Below are 14762 nucleotides of genomic sequence, written 5' to 3'. Positions count from 1 at the left end.
ACAGGGCTGCAGCAATGTGCGGGCGCGGGATGGAGCTAGGCGACGCAGCTCTTCGTCCGAATCTCCCGCTCACCATAGCCTTGATCTCCCAGAAAAAAAACTATGCGCCCCATATTATGGAATGGCGGTAGCATGTTGTAATGGTGTTTAGAAAAAAAAGTATTCCGATAAAGATCAAAAGAGTAGCAAGAAGTTAGTTGTCACTAACACATCACATGTCATGTCAATCCCCGACAAACTGTTTATGCCGTCAAGTGACGGAACACAGACAGCATTATGGGAGCAACCAACCATCTTCTGCTCCCGTCGGCAGCATGGCCGAACCAACCAGCGATCCAGGCATCCAACCAGCAAATTCAATGACTTCAGCAACCCGAAACTACACGAGTTTACAACCGAAAACCATTCCATTCACTCTAAGAGCATCTTTACATGGTAACAGCGACAGGTAAACATGTCAAACAGTCAAGGCATTTTACCCCCAAAACAAAAGGGAAGATAGGTTTCATGCATGAATGACTTCTTGATTAATGGTACAAAGAACAGCTAGCTACCCTACGAATGATTCATATGAATACGGTATACATCAGCTACCTTTACAGTACTTAGTTGCGGTTGGTATGTGCGACATCAGGCGCCCGAGCTAGTCTCCTCACATGAAATCCATGGAGTCGTTCAGGGACTGGTCAACGTTTGAAGAGTTCTGGGGATGATGGTTCTGACGGTGATGCTGGCCCTGGTGCCCGCCCAAGTAGTGCATCTGCTGTGGTTGCGAGAAATAGCTTGCCATCTGCTGCTGCTGCTGCTGCTGCTGTAGTCCTCCGTTGAAGGGGTTGCCGTTCATGTTAGGAACTTGACCTGCGGCTATCTTAAGCCGCTGGACTTCTTCTCTCAGGGCGTCATTCAGAGCTGCATGAAACAAAAGGGAGATTCGACATGTTGCTTACTTAACTAGGTGAACTGATATTTGGTCATAGGATAACTGATTATATCAGTTGCCTTGTAATGTTCTCGAAACAAGAAAACTTTCTTTCAGGTTCTATATTAAAGTGGCTTAGGAGCTTCCGAAAGAAACTAGGACATACCATCTCGAAGTTTAGCTTGCTCTTCCATGGCCTGCAGCCGGAGTTTGAGCTCTCTGTTTTCAGTGGTTAAACCAGAAGTATCCCTCTGGATTACAAGGAAAGTCCAACATGACAAAAGGAGACAATATTAGATATGTGCTTAACACAATCTATTAAGATAGTCCAACAAAATATTGGATAGGAGGACAATTACTAATTAAAACAAAGTAGCACAATAGGTAATGGGCCGGATGATCAATCAAACTCTCAGAATGATTACTGACGGAGCAACAATTTAAATTTATACTAATAAGAACATGGCATTAAAATCCAATCTTGATTCACCAACTGGTCTTGAATCCAGTATAACTCTTACTAACTCTTGAACTTCCTTATTTCTTTTTCCTACTTCAATAAAATGTTCAAGACTAGCCAAACTTTGTGGAGAAAGAAACACTTGGGTATATATCCCCAATCACAAAACCAAAGCTTCGGCCTAACACCACCCATCTGATTTGGTGATTCCACATCTTCAATCAAATCAGCTTTCAAACAGAACATCATTTGCCCTGTTTGTGACAGTGACCTACCTATCAAGTACAGAGACATCTGCGTTATCACCCTGCTTTTAGGTGCAATAAACCTCCCAATAGTCACATCAACTACAAGAACACTTGCAGACAAGACTATCAATTGGATAGTTCAAAATTTACTGCAATGCTTGAGTTGTGTTGTCCATATACAAAGGGCTACACATTTACGATTATTATACTTGACTGCAGCTAACTTGGCAGCTATCAAATGACATGTTCACTAGCCAGTTATTCAGAGTTAATATAGGATAAGCTCATTCTGCTCCAGAGCATTCAGCTGTACGTAGGACTTGTTCAAAGTTTCCCTTCAACATAATGAAATTTAGATCTAAAATATTCGTGCCTACTTTAATGTAACTAAAAGTTAGCAAGCGCTGAACTGAGGGAATGATGTTACAAGGATTATACAGCCTAGACAAGGTATCTACATCCATGAGATCCACACGGGACAAAGGAAACTTAATATATAACCTAATAGGGTTTATCCGATGCTACTGAATCCTCAATTATTACTTTATATACCACTGGAGAAATACTTGATTTTCCATATATTTAGTAGGCCATCATTAAACAACATCCAAATCTTGTTAAATGGACCACTTACATATGCGCAAGAAATTTTGCAAATCAAGGCAACTTGGAAGCTATCTTTTTTCTGGTGATACTCATGACAGTAGTATATAACTTCAGCGCAGGACATATTTGAAGCTGCTACAAATACATTCAAAGTGGGAGGGATGTATCCTCAAAATTATTCAACTAAACTAGAAAAGGTAAGACAGAGTAACCATAAAATTTGTGATTCCTGAGGAGATCAAATTTCACATGTACAATAATAAAGAGTACTTACAATGAAAACTAAATTCAACCAAAATGAAACTAACAATCATTTATACCAAAAGCACAAGTTGCAACAAATTTGGAAAAAGATATGTGGGGGCTGGGTCGGGATAGAGTGCATTGATGAAGTATCATAAAACAGATGGGACATACATCATATCTAACCAACAGTATTACCAAATTTAAAGATTCATAAGAGAATACCTAATTCTTTTATGATCTTATCTTATACACAATAGCCTTGATGAACCAACAACGATAAGGTTCTTATCAAACCTAAGGATAGAAACAAGTTAAATTTCAAGGAAACCCTCAACAAATATCAATGACTAGTGAAGCGAAAACATGAAAACCCAAGTTACTTGAGTGAAATGGGTAAGCTGAAATAACGAACTATTACTGTGACCAATCATAAGGAGAGGATACAAGTGAGGGAAACCGTTTGTCTCTCTAGTAAATTATATCATGCAACAAGCTGAGTCAGATAGGTTCATTGCCACACGCTCACACTTGTCCAACACAGCAATAGACCAAAGAATTTCAAATGATCGGGTAAATAATAGCTTATCTCCTATTGGCTATTGCAGTCCTTGTAGCACGAGACAAGCTTCAGTCAAACAATTAGGGGTGGCTGAAGCAATCATACGTTTCGTACACCCCAACCAAAAGATGATCCATTCAGTAGGATAATCAGGAATCGGGAGGGGCACTAGAAGATATTATAGTAACAGGTCAAATAAACAAAGCATCATCCCTTACCTGAAGAAGCGTGAGCTGTGCTGAAAGCGTGGTCGCCTCGGTCTGCAGCGTCTGCACCTTCCTCTCCAGCTCACTTGTGTACTTGATCTTCCTCTCCTTGGACCTCGCCGCCGACTGCCGGTTGGCCAGAATCCTGCACACCGCAGGCCACCACGGAACCACAATTTTAAACCCAAATTACACCCCAATTGCACCATAAGAAACCCCCAAAACTCAAAGCACAACAAAAAAACAGATCTCGAAACCACGAAGTAACCCAGGACAAGCTAACACCCTTGGGTTCTATTCTCTAGCTGCGGAAATCAAGGGAGATGGCTCAAAAAAAAAAATCTCCGCACCTCTTCGCGCGCTTGGGGTCGAGGAGCGCGAGCTCAGCGAGCTTCTCGGCCGGCACCGCCTTCTTCGCGTAGTCCGGCAGCACGCCCGGAGGAGCGGACTCGCCCTCGAACGGCGAGCTCGCCCCGTCCATGGAGCCGCTCCTCTTATGCCCCGCCAAGCCGCCGCTCCCCACTCCTCCCCCATGAAGCGAGAGGTCGTCGAAGAAGGCGGCGTCGAGGGAGAGGCTCCTCATGTGGGCCCCGCTAGGCGGCCTTGGCGCCGAGGAGGCCGCTTGCGGCAGCGGCTGGGGCGGCGGAGGCGTGGGGTCGGACGCGGCGGGGGAGTTGTCGGAGAGGGAGGGGAAGTCGAGGTCGGAGAAGGCGAAGTCACCCTCGGGGTCGAGCAGGAGGTCGGCGTCGGGGAGCCGGATGAACGTCTCCGAGTGGGCCCGCCGGTGGTGCCCGCGTCCAGGGGCGCCGCCCCCACCCCCACCGAAGCAGGAGGACGGCGCCGGCGGCGGGAAGCGCGGGTCCATGGCGGTCAACCGCAGTCAACGCCGGCGCGGGAGGCAGTGGCGCGGCGATGGTGAGCTCGTGCGGGGACTGCTCGGGGCCGGAACCGGAGGAGATGGGTTTGGTGCTCGTCGAGCCGTCGAGGTGTGGGGAGTAGTAGAAGGTCGAGGACCGGCGCGGGGGGCCGCGGCTCGCTCCTGCGTGGAACCGGTGCATGAAGCAAACCAGGAAAGCACGAAGCTTGATGCGGAATGGATGGAGCGGATGGCTTCCGGTTCGTGCGGAGGGTGCAGGGAAGGAGGAGCACGCGGCGGCGGGAAATGGGCGATAGCTCCATGTGCGCGGGGGGCACCACTTACGGGTGGACCAGGTGCATGGACTCGTCTCTACCCAGCGTGAATCTCTTGGCAATTTGGAGCCTAGGTCCGTGCGACAGGTGCACGGGAGCGGAGAGCGGGAGCGGAGGGGAGGGGTGGAACGGTAACTTCACACGAGTGGAATAAACTCCGCGTGGCTCCGAGAGAGGAAAAAAAAGAGCGGCCCGTCGCTGTGGGTGTGGGGCCGGGCACCGGTAGCTCGCTGCCAGGCGGTGGCCCGCCTGCGCTGCGCATGACAGGTGGGGTCCGGCACGTCGGGATCACGTAGTCAGTGACGTTCGCAATCCGTTGGGAGAATCCGTGTCGCGCGTTCGGCTGCTGGCCTGCCGGTTGCTGAGGGAGCCGGTGGGGCCCAGCAGCGGGACAGCACGACTCCGACATGCCTACGGGTCGTCGGTCGAGAGGAGCTCAAACCAAAACCTGTGCAAATTTGCACGAGTTCAAACAAACATGATGATTTTAGCCTGTGGACACCGTCTTAAACCATCTATGATCATATAATTTTTGTTGGTTCAGCTATTGTTGTCCACCATTCCTCTCTTTTTCTTTTTGAAATTTGATTCTTTTTAGAACGAGATATTTGATTGCTGACTACCATTCTGGGTGCAGACACACTAGGAAATAAAAAGGTGGCAGCGACGCTGATCAGACTGTCAACCATGGCCTTTGTTTCTTTACGAAAAATTCTTCTGCCGTCGTTTTCCACGCGTCACGTCAAGGGTCTCTTCAGTCATCCTCATAAGAGCAGACTAGGAGAATACGCTGGCTGGATTTTTCTTGTCTGTTACGTTCAAATCTCGTTTCTGATATTAGATCAGATTCTAGATAGTTATATCGTATATTAGATTTAGATTTAGATTCAGAGGGTCATGTATCAGTTGGATATCAGATATATGAGAATAAAATATAAAATCAGATATTATTTGAGTCTATCTTCTAAAATTTATAACCTTCTCAAATAGAGTCGGAGACAACCTTTAAATGAAAATTGTGATTTTTGATGAGATCTATAAGGTTATAGTGAATATTTTTATTTAAAATTATTAATATATTTAAATAATTAATAGAAACTTTAGCCAGCATATTGGGCACTCGTGACTTCTCTGATTTTGCTCTAACATAACTCTTTTCATATGAGTATATTGTTTATTTGCGGACCTCTAATATAGTTGAGTTTTGAATATATGGAATAGTCGAACAATCATAACATATGCGATATATATGATTATTGTTTTCACTCAATATCTAAATAAATATTCATAATTTATATTGTCTGCATCTGACTTATCATATATTCGATATGTATTTGTGACCGAGACTATCCGCATCCGTATTTGTATCCGATATTATCCGTGTCCGGCTCCAATTCTGATAAAAAAAATATAAGATGTGATATAGAATCAGTAATATCCATCCATATTTGATCTGAAGGCAGAGATTATGGCCCCATGCATGTCATACACATACACATGTTATTGTTGTGTGACCGGCCAAATATCTAAAAATTTGGCTAAGGAACAGGATGAGCATCTGAAAACGATGTTAATTTGGGCAACAACGAGATTCTTCTTCTCCTTGATCCGATAAGTTTGGCCCTGGCCCTCCCAAGGCCTCTGGGCTTTTGGTCTTCCTAAAACATTCGTGATAGAAATTTACTAGGATTTTGAGAATTAGAATGTGCAGGTGATATATAGTCCAGTGCACAAAAATGCAGTGGAAAAAGCAACATGTGTTCGGTGTCCCCTGAATTAACACACACTAAAGGGGTGTTTGGCAGGACTCTAGATTCATGATTCACAATAGATCTGGACAAAGCTCTGCCAAATAGGACGTCTTCACGATTCTGTGGAGCAGCCCAATTATGGATCTCCTTGGTTTCCTCTGTAATTTTGTACAGCGGTCAAAACATTACCCCAAATGTGGATCCACCTCCGTGGAAACCAACCAGCCCACTGAGTTGAGAGGATATTACCCCTTATACTATCAGTCTACTGATGGATTTACTCCACCGTGAATCTGTTGAGCAAATTTGGAGCTAAAGGCCTCCAAAAATGGGGAATATTAACTTTTTGCCACTGTCTTCGTTAGACATCCTTCAATTACCACCGAGTAGATTCATCTAACATATTGCCACTGGAGGGAGAAGAATCCTTCATCGTGTGTCATTTTCGCCTCTTTTGTTCACTTGACAGAGCCATCTAGAGTTCTCGGCATGGAACGCCAAGAGAAAGGATCGCTCTGGCCCCGGCTCAAGCATGCATATGCAGCACGCACCAAAATGCGTTCGGTTCAACCGAGCCACTTCACACTCGCCCCCATGTTCTTCTTCTTCCTCTCGCGACGGCGAAGGTGACCGAGTTGGAGACGGCACCTTGCTCATCGCTCCTAGCCCCAATGCTACAGGTTTGAATGAGACCTTCGTTTCCACTTTACCTAGCTGTAGAGTTTTAGGGTGTGTGATAGTTATTGATTTGGTCTCTTTCTAGAACCCTAGGTTTCGAGGATGAACTGGGTTTTCACAAGAATCGACCAAGAAACAATGAACTCGAGTGATTGCCCCCCCCCCCTCCTCTATGGTAAGTTGTTCCCCATCTTGTTGTGTTTGATTTTGTTTAGGGTGTATGTGCTGTTTTCGAATATGGAGTTAGATCTACCCCTAACTCCAATTATTGTCATTTGTATGATTCTGTCAGTATTGATCCTAGCAGTGCATTTAGATTATCTGTTAGCACTGGTAGATATGTTGGTAAGCTCGAGTATGGTTTATTGGAGATGGAGGAGCCAGACCATGAATGGTGGGTTGATTCTCATGGGTACTCTCTGGATCGATTTTGTGAGAATCTTGCAAGCAAGATTATCTAGGGGCCAAGCTAAGAAATTGTAGTGTGGGAACTGGATAGGGATTCAGGTGCTGAATGGAGGATGACACACACTTTAGAGATTGAAAAGTTGTTTAAGGATAATTGGGCAACGAAGACAGCAGCACGTTCTGTTCAGGTTGTTGATAAGGCTGCAGTCATGCCATGCCAAAGTGAAAGTACATCTAGCCCCTATGTGTGGTTTTGGTAATTAATGACAATATCTATGGACTAATAATGGTGTTGAGTTTGTTAGTAGGTTTTTCCATAGGTGATACATGGATGAGAGATATGCATGGGCTCTAGGTAAATGGAGAGATTGAAAATGCATCAAGATGAATGAGCTCTAGGTGATGCTCGGGTAAGTGATGACAATGCCTATGGACTAACAATCATATTAAGATTTGCTATTAGGTTATTCCATAGGAGATGCATAAATAATGAAGCATGGATTCTTTGAGAAATGCCATGAGTTCAAAGAATTGCATCAAAAGTCATTGAGATTTTAGTGATGCTCATAAGAAGAAGAAGAAGCTCAATAAGACTGGCAATAAGCTTGAAGGCTAAGTTACTTGTGGAGATCAAGTAACTAAATGTATGACTTGTCAATAGAGTTTTATGGACTAACCCGTGTGCTATGTGTTTAAGAATGAGTAGGGTTAGGTTCTATATGAAGATTGACAATATGCATGAAGGCTAATAAGTTACTTGGGGAGATCAAGTAACTTAAGGTATAAAAGCTGTCATTTAGGTTTTATGGACTAACCCATATGCTTTGTGCTTGAGAGTGAGTTGGAGTTAGGATCTATAAGAAGGCATAAGTTGAATTGAAATCACATATGCCAAGAGTGAAGAACAAAAGTGGACTCCATATATGAAAAAGTGAATTCTCTGAAGATGTCGAATACAAAATAGTCTTCTATGGCAAGACGGTGAAGGGCAAGCAAGACTCGGCTGTGATGGACCATCCGGTGGTGAAGGGCAAGGAAATGGCTTGGCGCCGAAGGACCAAGGCGATGGTGAAGAGCGAGTGAAGCTTTGCGCCAATGGACTGTGCAAGGCCATGAGAAGCTATGAGTGATTCGCATCAATCACATGAGGAATCAAGAATAGATGGAGTGAAGATTTTATGGAAGTTAGCAACTCTCAAATGTTTGAAAGTGAGAAGCGGTACTTGAAAGTATTCAAAAGACTTAAATTGGTTCAAATGCGTTTTATCTTTGAAATTGAGTCTAGGTATGCCGCACTATTAAGAGAGATGTAACGTGAGCTAATTGTCGCGTCTCAGTACTCAAGAGTTCCCAACCAAACCCAAAGTGAGAGTTTCTTGTTAAGAGTCCGAAGCGGAAAGTGTGGAAGTGTCCAAAATGGGTTTTAAAGTGTTCCTAGTTTGATAATTTGTGTTTTAGGTCATGAATTCAGTTGATATGTGTAGCACTCTGAATAAGATTTCCATAGAGTCCAAATTCGTCGAAATCGGACTCCGGGATCAAAAGTTATCTCCGTTTTTCGGAGGTCAGCTGTGCTGTACTCGGAGACTCCGATGAAGACCGGATTCTCCGGTACCTGGAGTGGCCGGAGACTCCGGTGTAGGCCGGATACTCCGGCAAAGTCCAGAAAAGAGCCTAACGGCTAGTTTTTTGAAGTGGGCTATTTATACCCCACTCACCCCATCCTTTGGGGCTGTTGCAAGGGCACGAAAGAAACACTTTTTAGAGCCAAAAGAACTCCATCCCACTCCATTCTTGTGTGTGATTTGAGAAAAAAAGTGAGTTGGATTGAGAGATTGGAAGATTGAGTGCAAGTGAGCTAAAATCCAATCTTGAGCACTTTAGTTCTCGACAAGAAGTTCTCGAAACATTTGTTACTCTTGGAGGTGAAGCCTCCTAGCCGGCTAGGTGTCGCCGGTGAGCTCCCGTGCTTGTGGTGAGCCGTGGAAAAGTTTGTGAAGGGCTCAATTTCGCCTCCGCAAGGGAAGAAGTAAAGAGTGGATCGAGAAAAGCGGTTGAAAGAGACCCGGCTCGTTGGAGCTTCCTCAATGGAGACGTAGGATTCACGGTGGTGAATCCGAACTTTGGGAAAATAAATCTTGTGTCTCCTCTCTTGTTTTTTACTTTTGAGTTCTTATTCAAATCTTTGTGCATATTGCTCGATCTACTTGTTTGTGTGTATTTAAGTGTAGGTTCTCCGTGTAATCTACTTGGAATCATCTCCGGGAACACACGATATCACTTGGTTTGAGCTAGAACTCTCTACCCATCCTTTATATTCAGTTTCGGGCTTAGTTCTGTACAGAATCCAGATAATCCGGACTTTACCGGAGATTCCGGACCTGTACAACCCGGAGACTCCGGTCTTCACCGGAGTATTCGGTGAACAGTAATTTCAGGTATATGAAGAGTGTTTTAAGCCTTTTTCAATTTAAGTTTTATTGCATATATCTCGCTAGATTATAGTAATTTTTGTCACCTTAGGATTGTATTTTCCACACTTATTTAGGGTGATTGTGCACTAGTTGAGCCTAGCATATTTAGGTGAAAATCTGTTAATTTATATTCCGCTGTAAGTTTAGGCCAACGGTAAAAGGGGACGAATTTTTGTAAAACGCCTATTCACCCCCCCCCCCTCTAAGCGACATCATTGTCCTTTCACAAAGCAGTGTGCCTTCAACCTCAAATGTACAATGCCAGTCCAGTGCTCAGGATAACTCTATTATGACAGTTACAGAGTCTAACACTAGTCAAGTAGATCTCTTTGGACTCATTCGACATCATTGTCCTTTCACAAAGCAGTGTGCCTTCAACCTCAAATGTACAATGCCAGTCCAGTGCTCAGGATAACTCTATTATGACAGTTACAGAGTCTAACACTAGTCAAGTAGATCTCTTTGGACTCATTGTGGGCTGGAGTAAATTGAACATTGTTGTTGGGGATGCTTAGCCTAAACAAGATGGGGATGCTTAGCCTATCCTGGATGAGGATGTGTTGTATGAGGCAATGGGCCTAGCAACAGAAGATGCCAAAGCACAAGTAGTAGGTAAAGCTCCAACTGGTACTCCAGTGATTCATCCTGATGTTGAAAGGGAACTTAGAGAAGTAGCTATGCTAGTGCATGATGATGTTCCTGTTGAACCTTATATGGATTGGGATAAGGAGGACCCAGACATGAAAGTTGGGACAGTTTATCCTTGCATTGATGATTTTAGGATTAGTCAAACATCATGCTATAGTCAAAGAATTTGAGCTTGGCACTAAAAAATCAGATAAATCTACAATGTAAAAGGATGCCCATGAAAAATCTGTACTAAAACTCAGCTTAATAAAAGTGTTAGGATACTACACTTATTTGGCATTAGTTGTAGTTACCATATATTAACTTAATCGGTGTTGTACGTACATTTTACTCAATCTTTACTAACTAATGTATTGTCATATGCAGATGCAAATAAACACGTATCAACACAAGTATGCATCAACTAGTAGAGTATTGGGCAGAATGGCCTCTCTAGCTTGGGTAGCAGAAAGAGTAGCAGCATCTCTGAAGAAGAAGCCTAGTATTCGTGCAAAGGAACTGCAAGCAGAGCTTGAAGAGAAGTACAAGATCAAGGTACCATATCAAACAGTGTGGTATGGAAAGTAGATGGCTGCACAAAAGGTATTTGGCAAATGAGACGATAGCTTTGATTGGCTATATAGATTCAAAAAAGAGGTGCTTTCTTTACACAAGCTATTAACTCATGTATTATATTCTTTATCTTACCCTAACATCACTACAAACTGTGAGCATGAAGAGGACCAAAAGAACAAGGCTCAGGTGTGAAGGAAGAAGGCAAAGACATATGTGCAAGTTGAGGTCCTCTTGGTTGACAACTCTGGATCTGTAACAAGCAGGTAAGATGAATTGAGTTATTTATCATTTCTTACATAAAATTGACCCCTATTACCACTACGTGAAAAGTAGTCATAAGTGACAGATCATAACTATCATGGGTGATGGATCCCGCACCCGTCACTCTGAACGCGTCACCGATGACTAGTCATAAGTAACGGGTAAGGACCTATCATCAATGAGGTTATTGGTGACGGGTCACAACTTGATCGCTCCGGCAAGACGTGCTCAAAGCCTTTCACAATCACACCATCGTGGCTCCTTTACAACCTTCTTTGAAGAGCTCAACAATGTAACTACTTCTAAGCCATCTAGAAGGCGGCAACCTTCAAGAGTAACAAGTCAACGATACTTGCTTGAAGGATCACTAGTGCCACAAAGCTCAAGCGCTATAATGCAATGCACTAGATGCTTTCACACTCCCAAATGTGCAACCACTAAGCCAAGAGAGAGAGGATGAGGGCAAGTTCTCAAGAGTTCAGAAATAGAACCAGTAAGGGGTCTATTTATAGTTCACCACTCGAAATGTGGCTGTTGCCCATGATTTGACAACTCTGTACATTTGATGGTCAGACCATAGCTCATCTGGTAGTCAGACTGCCATCCATACAACGACTATAAAAGATGTAATGATGACTTTGATAAAATGAAAAAATGATCTGGTGGTCAAACCGGCTATGTCCGACAGTCAGATCGCGAGACACCAAAACTCTCTGTTCTCTAGAGGTCAAATCGGCCATGCTTGGCAATTAGACCGCGAGCCACCAAAACTCTCTGTTCCCTGGCGGTCAGACCAGACATGCTCGACAATGAGACCGTGGCACCTGAAACTTGAAAAAACTACCTTGTTTATACAACGGTCAGACCGGCCATACCCAGTGGCCAGACCGCCATTTTTTCTTTGGTTCTTTTCAAACTTACGACCTCATTCCAGATAAAATGCAAGTTTGAGCAATTTGTGGTACTTTTGATATCTCAAGTAGACGTATATCAACCCCTCTTAATAGTACGACACTTATTCTATCAATTTGATCATTTCTCTTCTTTAATCACCATTGACCGGTAAAAGAAAATGATATACATTTTATACCTTTACCTTGAACTAGCCATTTGTATATCTTCTACATATGCTTCTTCTAGCTTCGCAAAATCTTTGGGACTAACCTTTTCATAACTCAATTAAACATGTTAGTCGACAAATTACATATTATCATTAATTACCAAAACTCGAGCTTACATCCAAATTCCACTCAATATAACATGCTTGGCCATATTTCTTCTTCTTATAAAATTTCTTGAATATCTTCTTGTCATCACTCTCCTTCTTCTTCTTGATATATTTTTCTTCTTCTTTGTTCTTGCAATGTATTGCAATATGTCCATTTTCACCACATTCAAAACATCTTTTTCTTCAAAAAGATTCCCTTTGTAAGATTGTCCCTTTTTTCTATATCCACCTTGATATCTTTTCTTCTTCATGAATTTCTTGAATCTTCTCACAAAGAGTCATTTCTTCATCATCATCACTTTCTTCATGATCATCTTTGTCTCTTGATTCTTGAGTCTTGAATGCAATATTTTTCTTCTTGGCATCATAGCATCATCATGAAGGTCTTTTTGTGACTTCTTGAAAATATCATGAGTGAGAATTTTACTTAAGATTTGCATTAGACCTGTATCCTTCAAATTAGATCTCAAAAGCAAAATCACAATAGTGTCATATTTATTAGGCAAATCTAAAAAAAAATTATGAAAGAAATCATCATCGGTTACGTCCATACTAAACCCTTTGAGCTCATTTATTATGTTGTTTAAATGATTAAATATTTCAGCAATGCTTTCGTTTAACAACATAGTAAATTTCTCAAGTTATCCTTTGCAAACAAAAGTTTTGCATCCTTAACCATGGTTGTCCCTTCATGGATTTTCTTTAGCATTTCCCAAATTTCATGAACGGTCTCAAGTTTACAAATACGATTAAACTCATTAAGATCTAAATCACCATAAAGAACATTCATAGCTTGAACATTCATAGCCATGCCTGGTTGTCAGACCGTGAGCCACCAAAAATCTCTTTTCTCTGGCAGTAAGACCGTGACACCTAGAATTTGAAAAATCTGCCTTATTTATACAACGGTCAGACCGACCATACTTGCGGTCAAACCGTCACTACACAGAAACCCCAAAAGGCAGTTTTTCTTTGGTTCTTTTCAAACTTAAGACCTCATTCTAGATGAAATACAAGTTTGATCAATTTGTGGCACTTTTGATATCTCAAGTAGACGTACATCAACCTCTCTTAATAGTATGGCACTTATTCTATCAATTCAGTTATTTATCTCCTCTAATCACCATTGACCGGTAAAAGAAAATGCCCTACATTCTATACCTTTGTCTTGAGCTAACCATTTGCATATCTTCCACACATGATGCTTCTAGCTTCGCAACATTTTTTAGACTAAACTTTTTATAACTCAATTAAACATGTTAGTCTATAAATCACATATTATTATTAATTACCAAAACTCGAATTAGGCATCTAGGTGCTTCACCGGAGCACACCCAAGAAGAAGGCATCACCATCAAAGGATGCACCAAGGAAGAAGCTGACTCCTAGGAAGAAAAAGAAGGTCTCACCATCCAAGGCTTGATGTTAAATTGTTAACTAAGTACTGTGATGTATTTTGATTGTTAAGTTGCTTGCACTATGTATTCTCAAAGCTATAAACTATGTACTGTGAACCATGTCATGTGATTTGTTCTATCTGCCCACCTATGGGTTATGCAGGACATGTATCTTATGGCTTTAAGATGGCTGTATGAACAATTTGTCCTCCAAACTAGTTGTAAGAACCTATTAATGTATGCATTGTTCCAGCATTTCAAGTGTGCTGATTTTTACTATTCAATCTGTGAGGCTGCGAGGATACTGATTTATGCTATTGAAGTGCAGCCTTTGCCATTAACTTTTTTCATCTCTCAGAAAATGCTAAAGCAATACTTGGTTTGGTTCATCTCTTGTTGTAGTTTTGTATATGTTTCCTACCTTTCTGATGCATTTCTGGACTACAGGAACAAATTGAATTCTCATAAACCTTTAACATGTTATGGTGCAAAAAAAAATTCTATAAATTCAAGCACACACATTGTTCCAAAAGGCATTCTGGTGCTACCTTATGCCTTCGAGAAGGAGCATTTCATTCATGGTCAAAAACACATTATGGTAAGTAGGACAAATGCACACACATTGTTCCTAAAGGAAAATTATTCACTACATTATGGCCTGCCCTACTTCACTAGATACATCAACACACACAGTAGTCCAAGCACTACATTGATATAAACCATCGCAAGTAGGACCTTGACCAAACTCAAGACCATCGCAGTCTTTGCTTCCATGTGGCTATTCTTGACTTTGGCATGACTAGATTTCAACAAATTGATGTCCTTCTTCATGGATTCAACGTCTTCATTCAGGTTAGCAATGGCTTCTTTCAGTCAGAAGTGGCTTCAAGAAGTTCAGGGAATGCATCATGTTTCAAAGTTGAATGT

General features: G+C 42.3%; 1 protein-coding gene across 1 annotated transcript; it reads right to left on the bottom strand.

Moving 5' to 3' along the window:
- Positions 1 to 388: 388 nt before the first annotated feature.
- Positions 389 to 4320, bottom strand: LOC133886735 (transcription factor VIP1-like). The gene is made up of 4 exons (XM_062326536.1): positions 3595 to 4320; positions 3257 to 3389; positions 1086 to 1170; positions 389 to 909 (listed from the first exon to the last, which is right to left on the bottom strand). The coding sequence occupies exons 1-4, from the start codon at positions 4107 to 4109 to the stop codon at positions 653 to 655; spliced, it is 990 nt and encodes a 329-aa protein (XP_062182520.1). The 5' UTR covers positions 4110 to 4320; the 3' UTR covers positions 389 to 652.
- Positions 4321 to 14762: the final 10442 nt, after the last annotated feature.

The sequence above is a fragment of the Phragmites australis genome, chromosome 12 (assembly GCF_958298935.1).
Source record: "Phragmites australis chromosome 12, lpPhrAust1.1, whole genome shotgun sequence".
In the NCBI taxonomy this organism is placed as follows: Eukaryota; Viridiplantae; Streptophyta; class Magnoliopsida; order Poales; family Poaceae; genus Phragmites; species Phragmites australis.
This window is presented reverse-complemented; position numbering and strand designations above follow the sequence as displayed.

Bases quoted from the DNA above. Each gene is read 5' to 3' on its own strand.
- LOC133886735 (XM_062326536.1), bottom strand. From the start codon at position 4,109: ATGGACCCGCGCTTCCCGCCGCCGGCGCCGTCCTCCTGCTTCGGTGGG. The intron at 3,390-3,594 runs GTGCGGAGATTT...TGCGGTGTGCAG, and splicing joins GACCCCAAGCGCGCGAAGAG to GATTCTGGCCAACCGGCAGT. The intron at 910-1,085 runs GTATGTCCTAGT...TGTTTCATGCAG, and splicing joins GCAAGCTAAACTTCGAGATG to CTCTGAATGACGCCCTGAGA.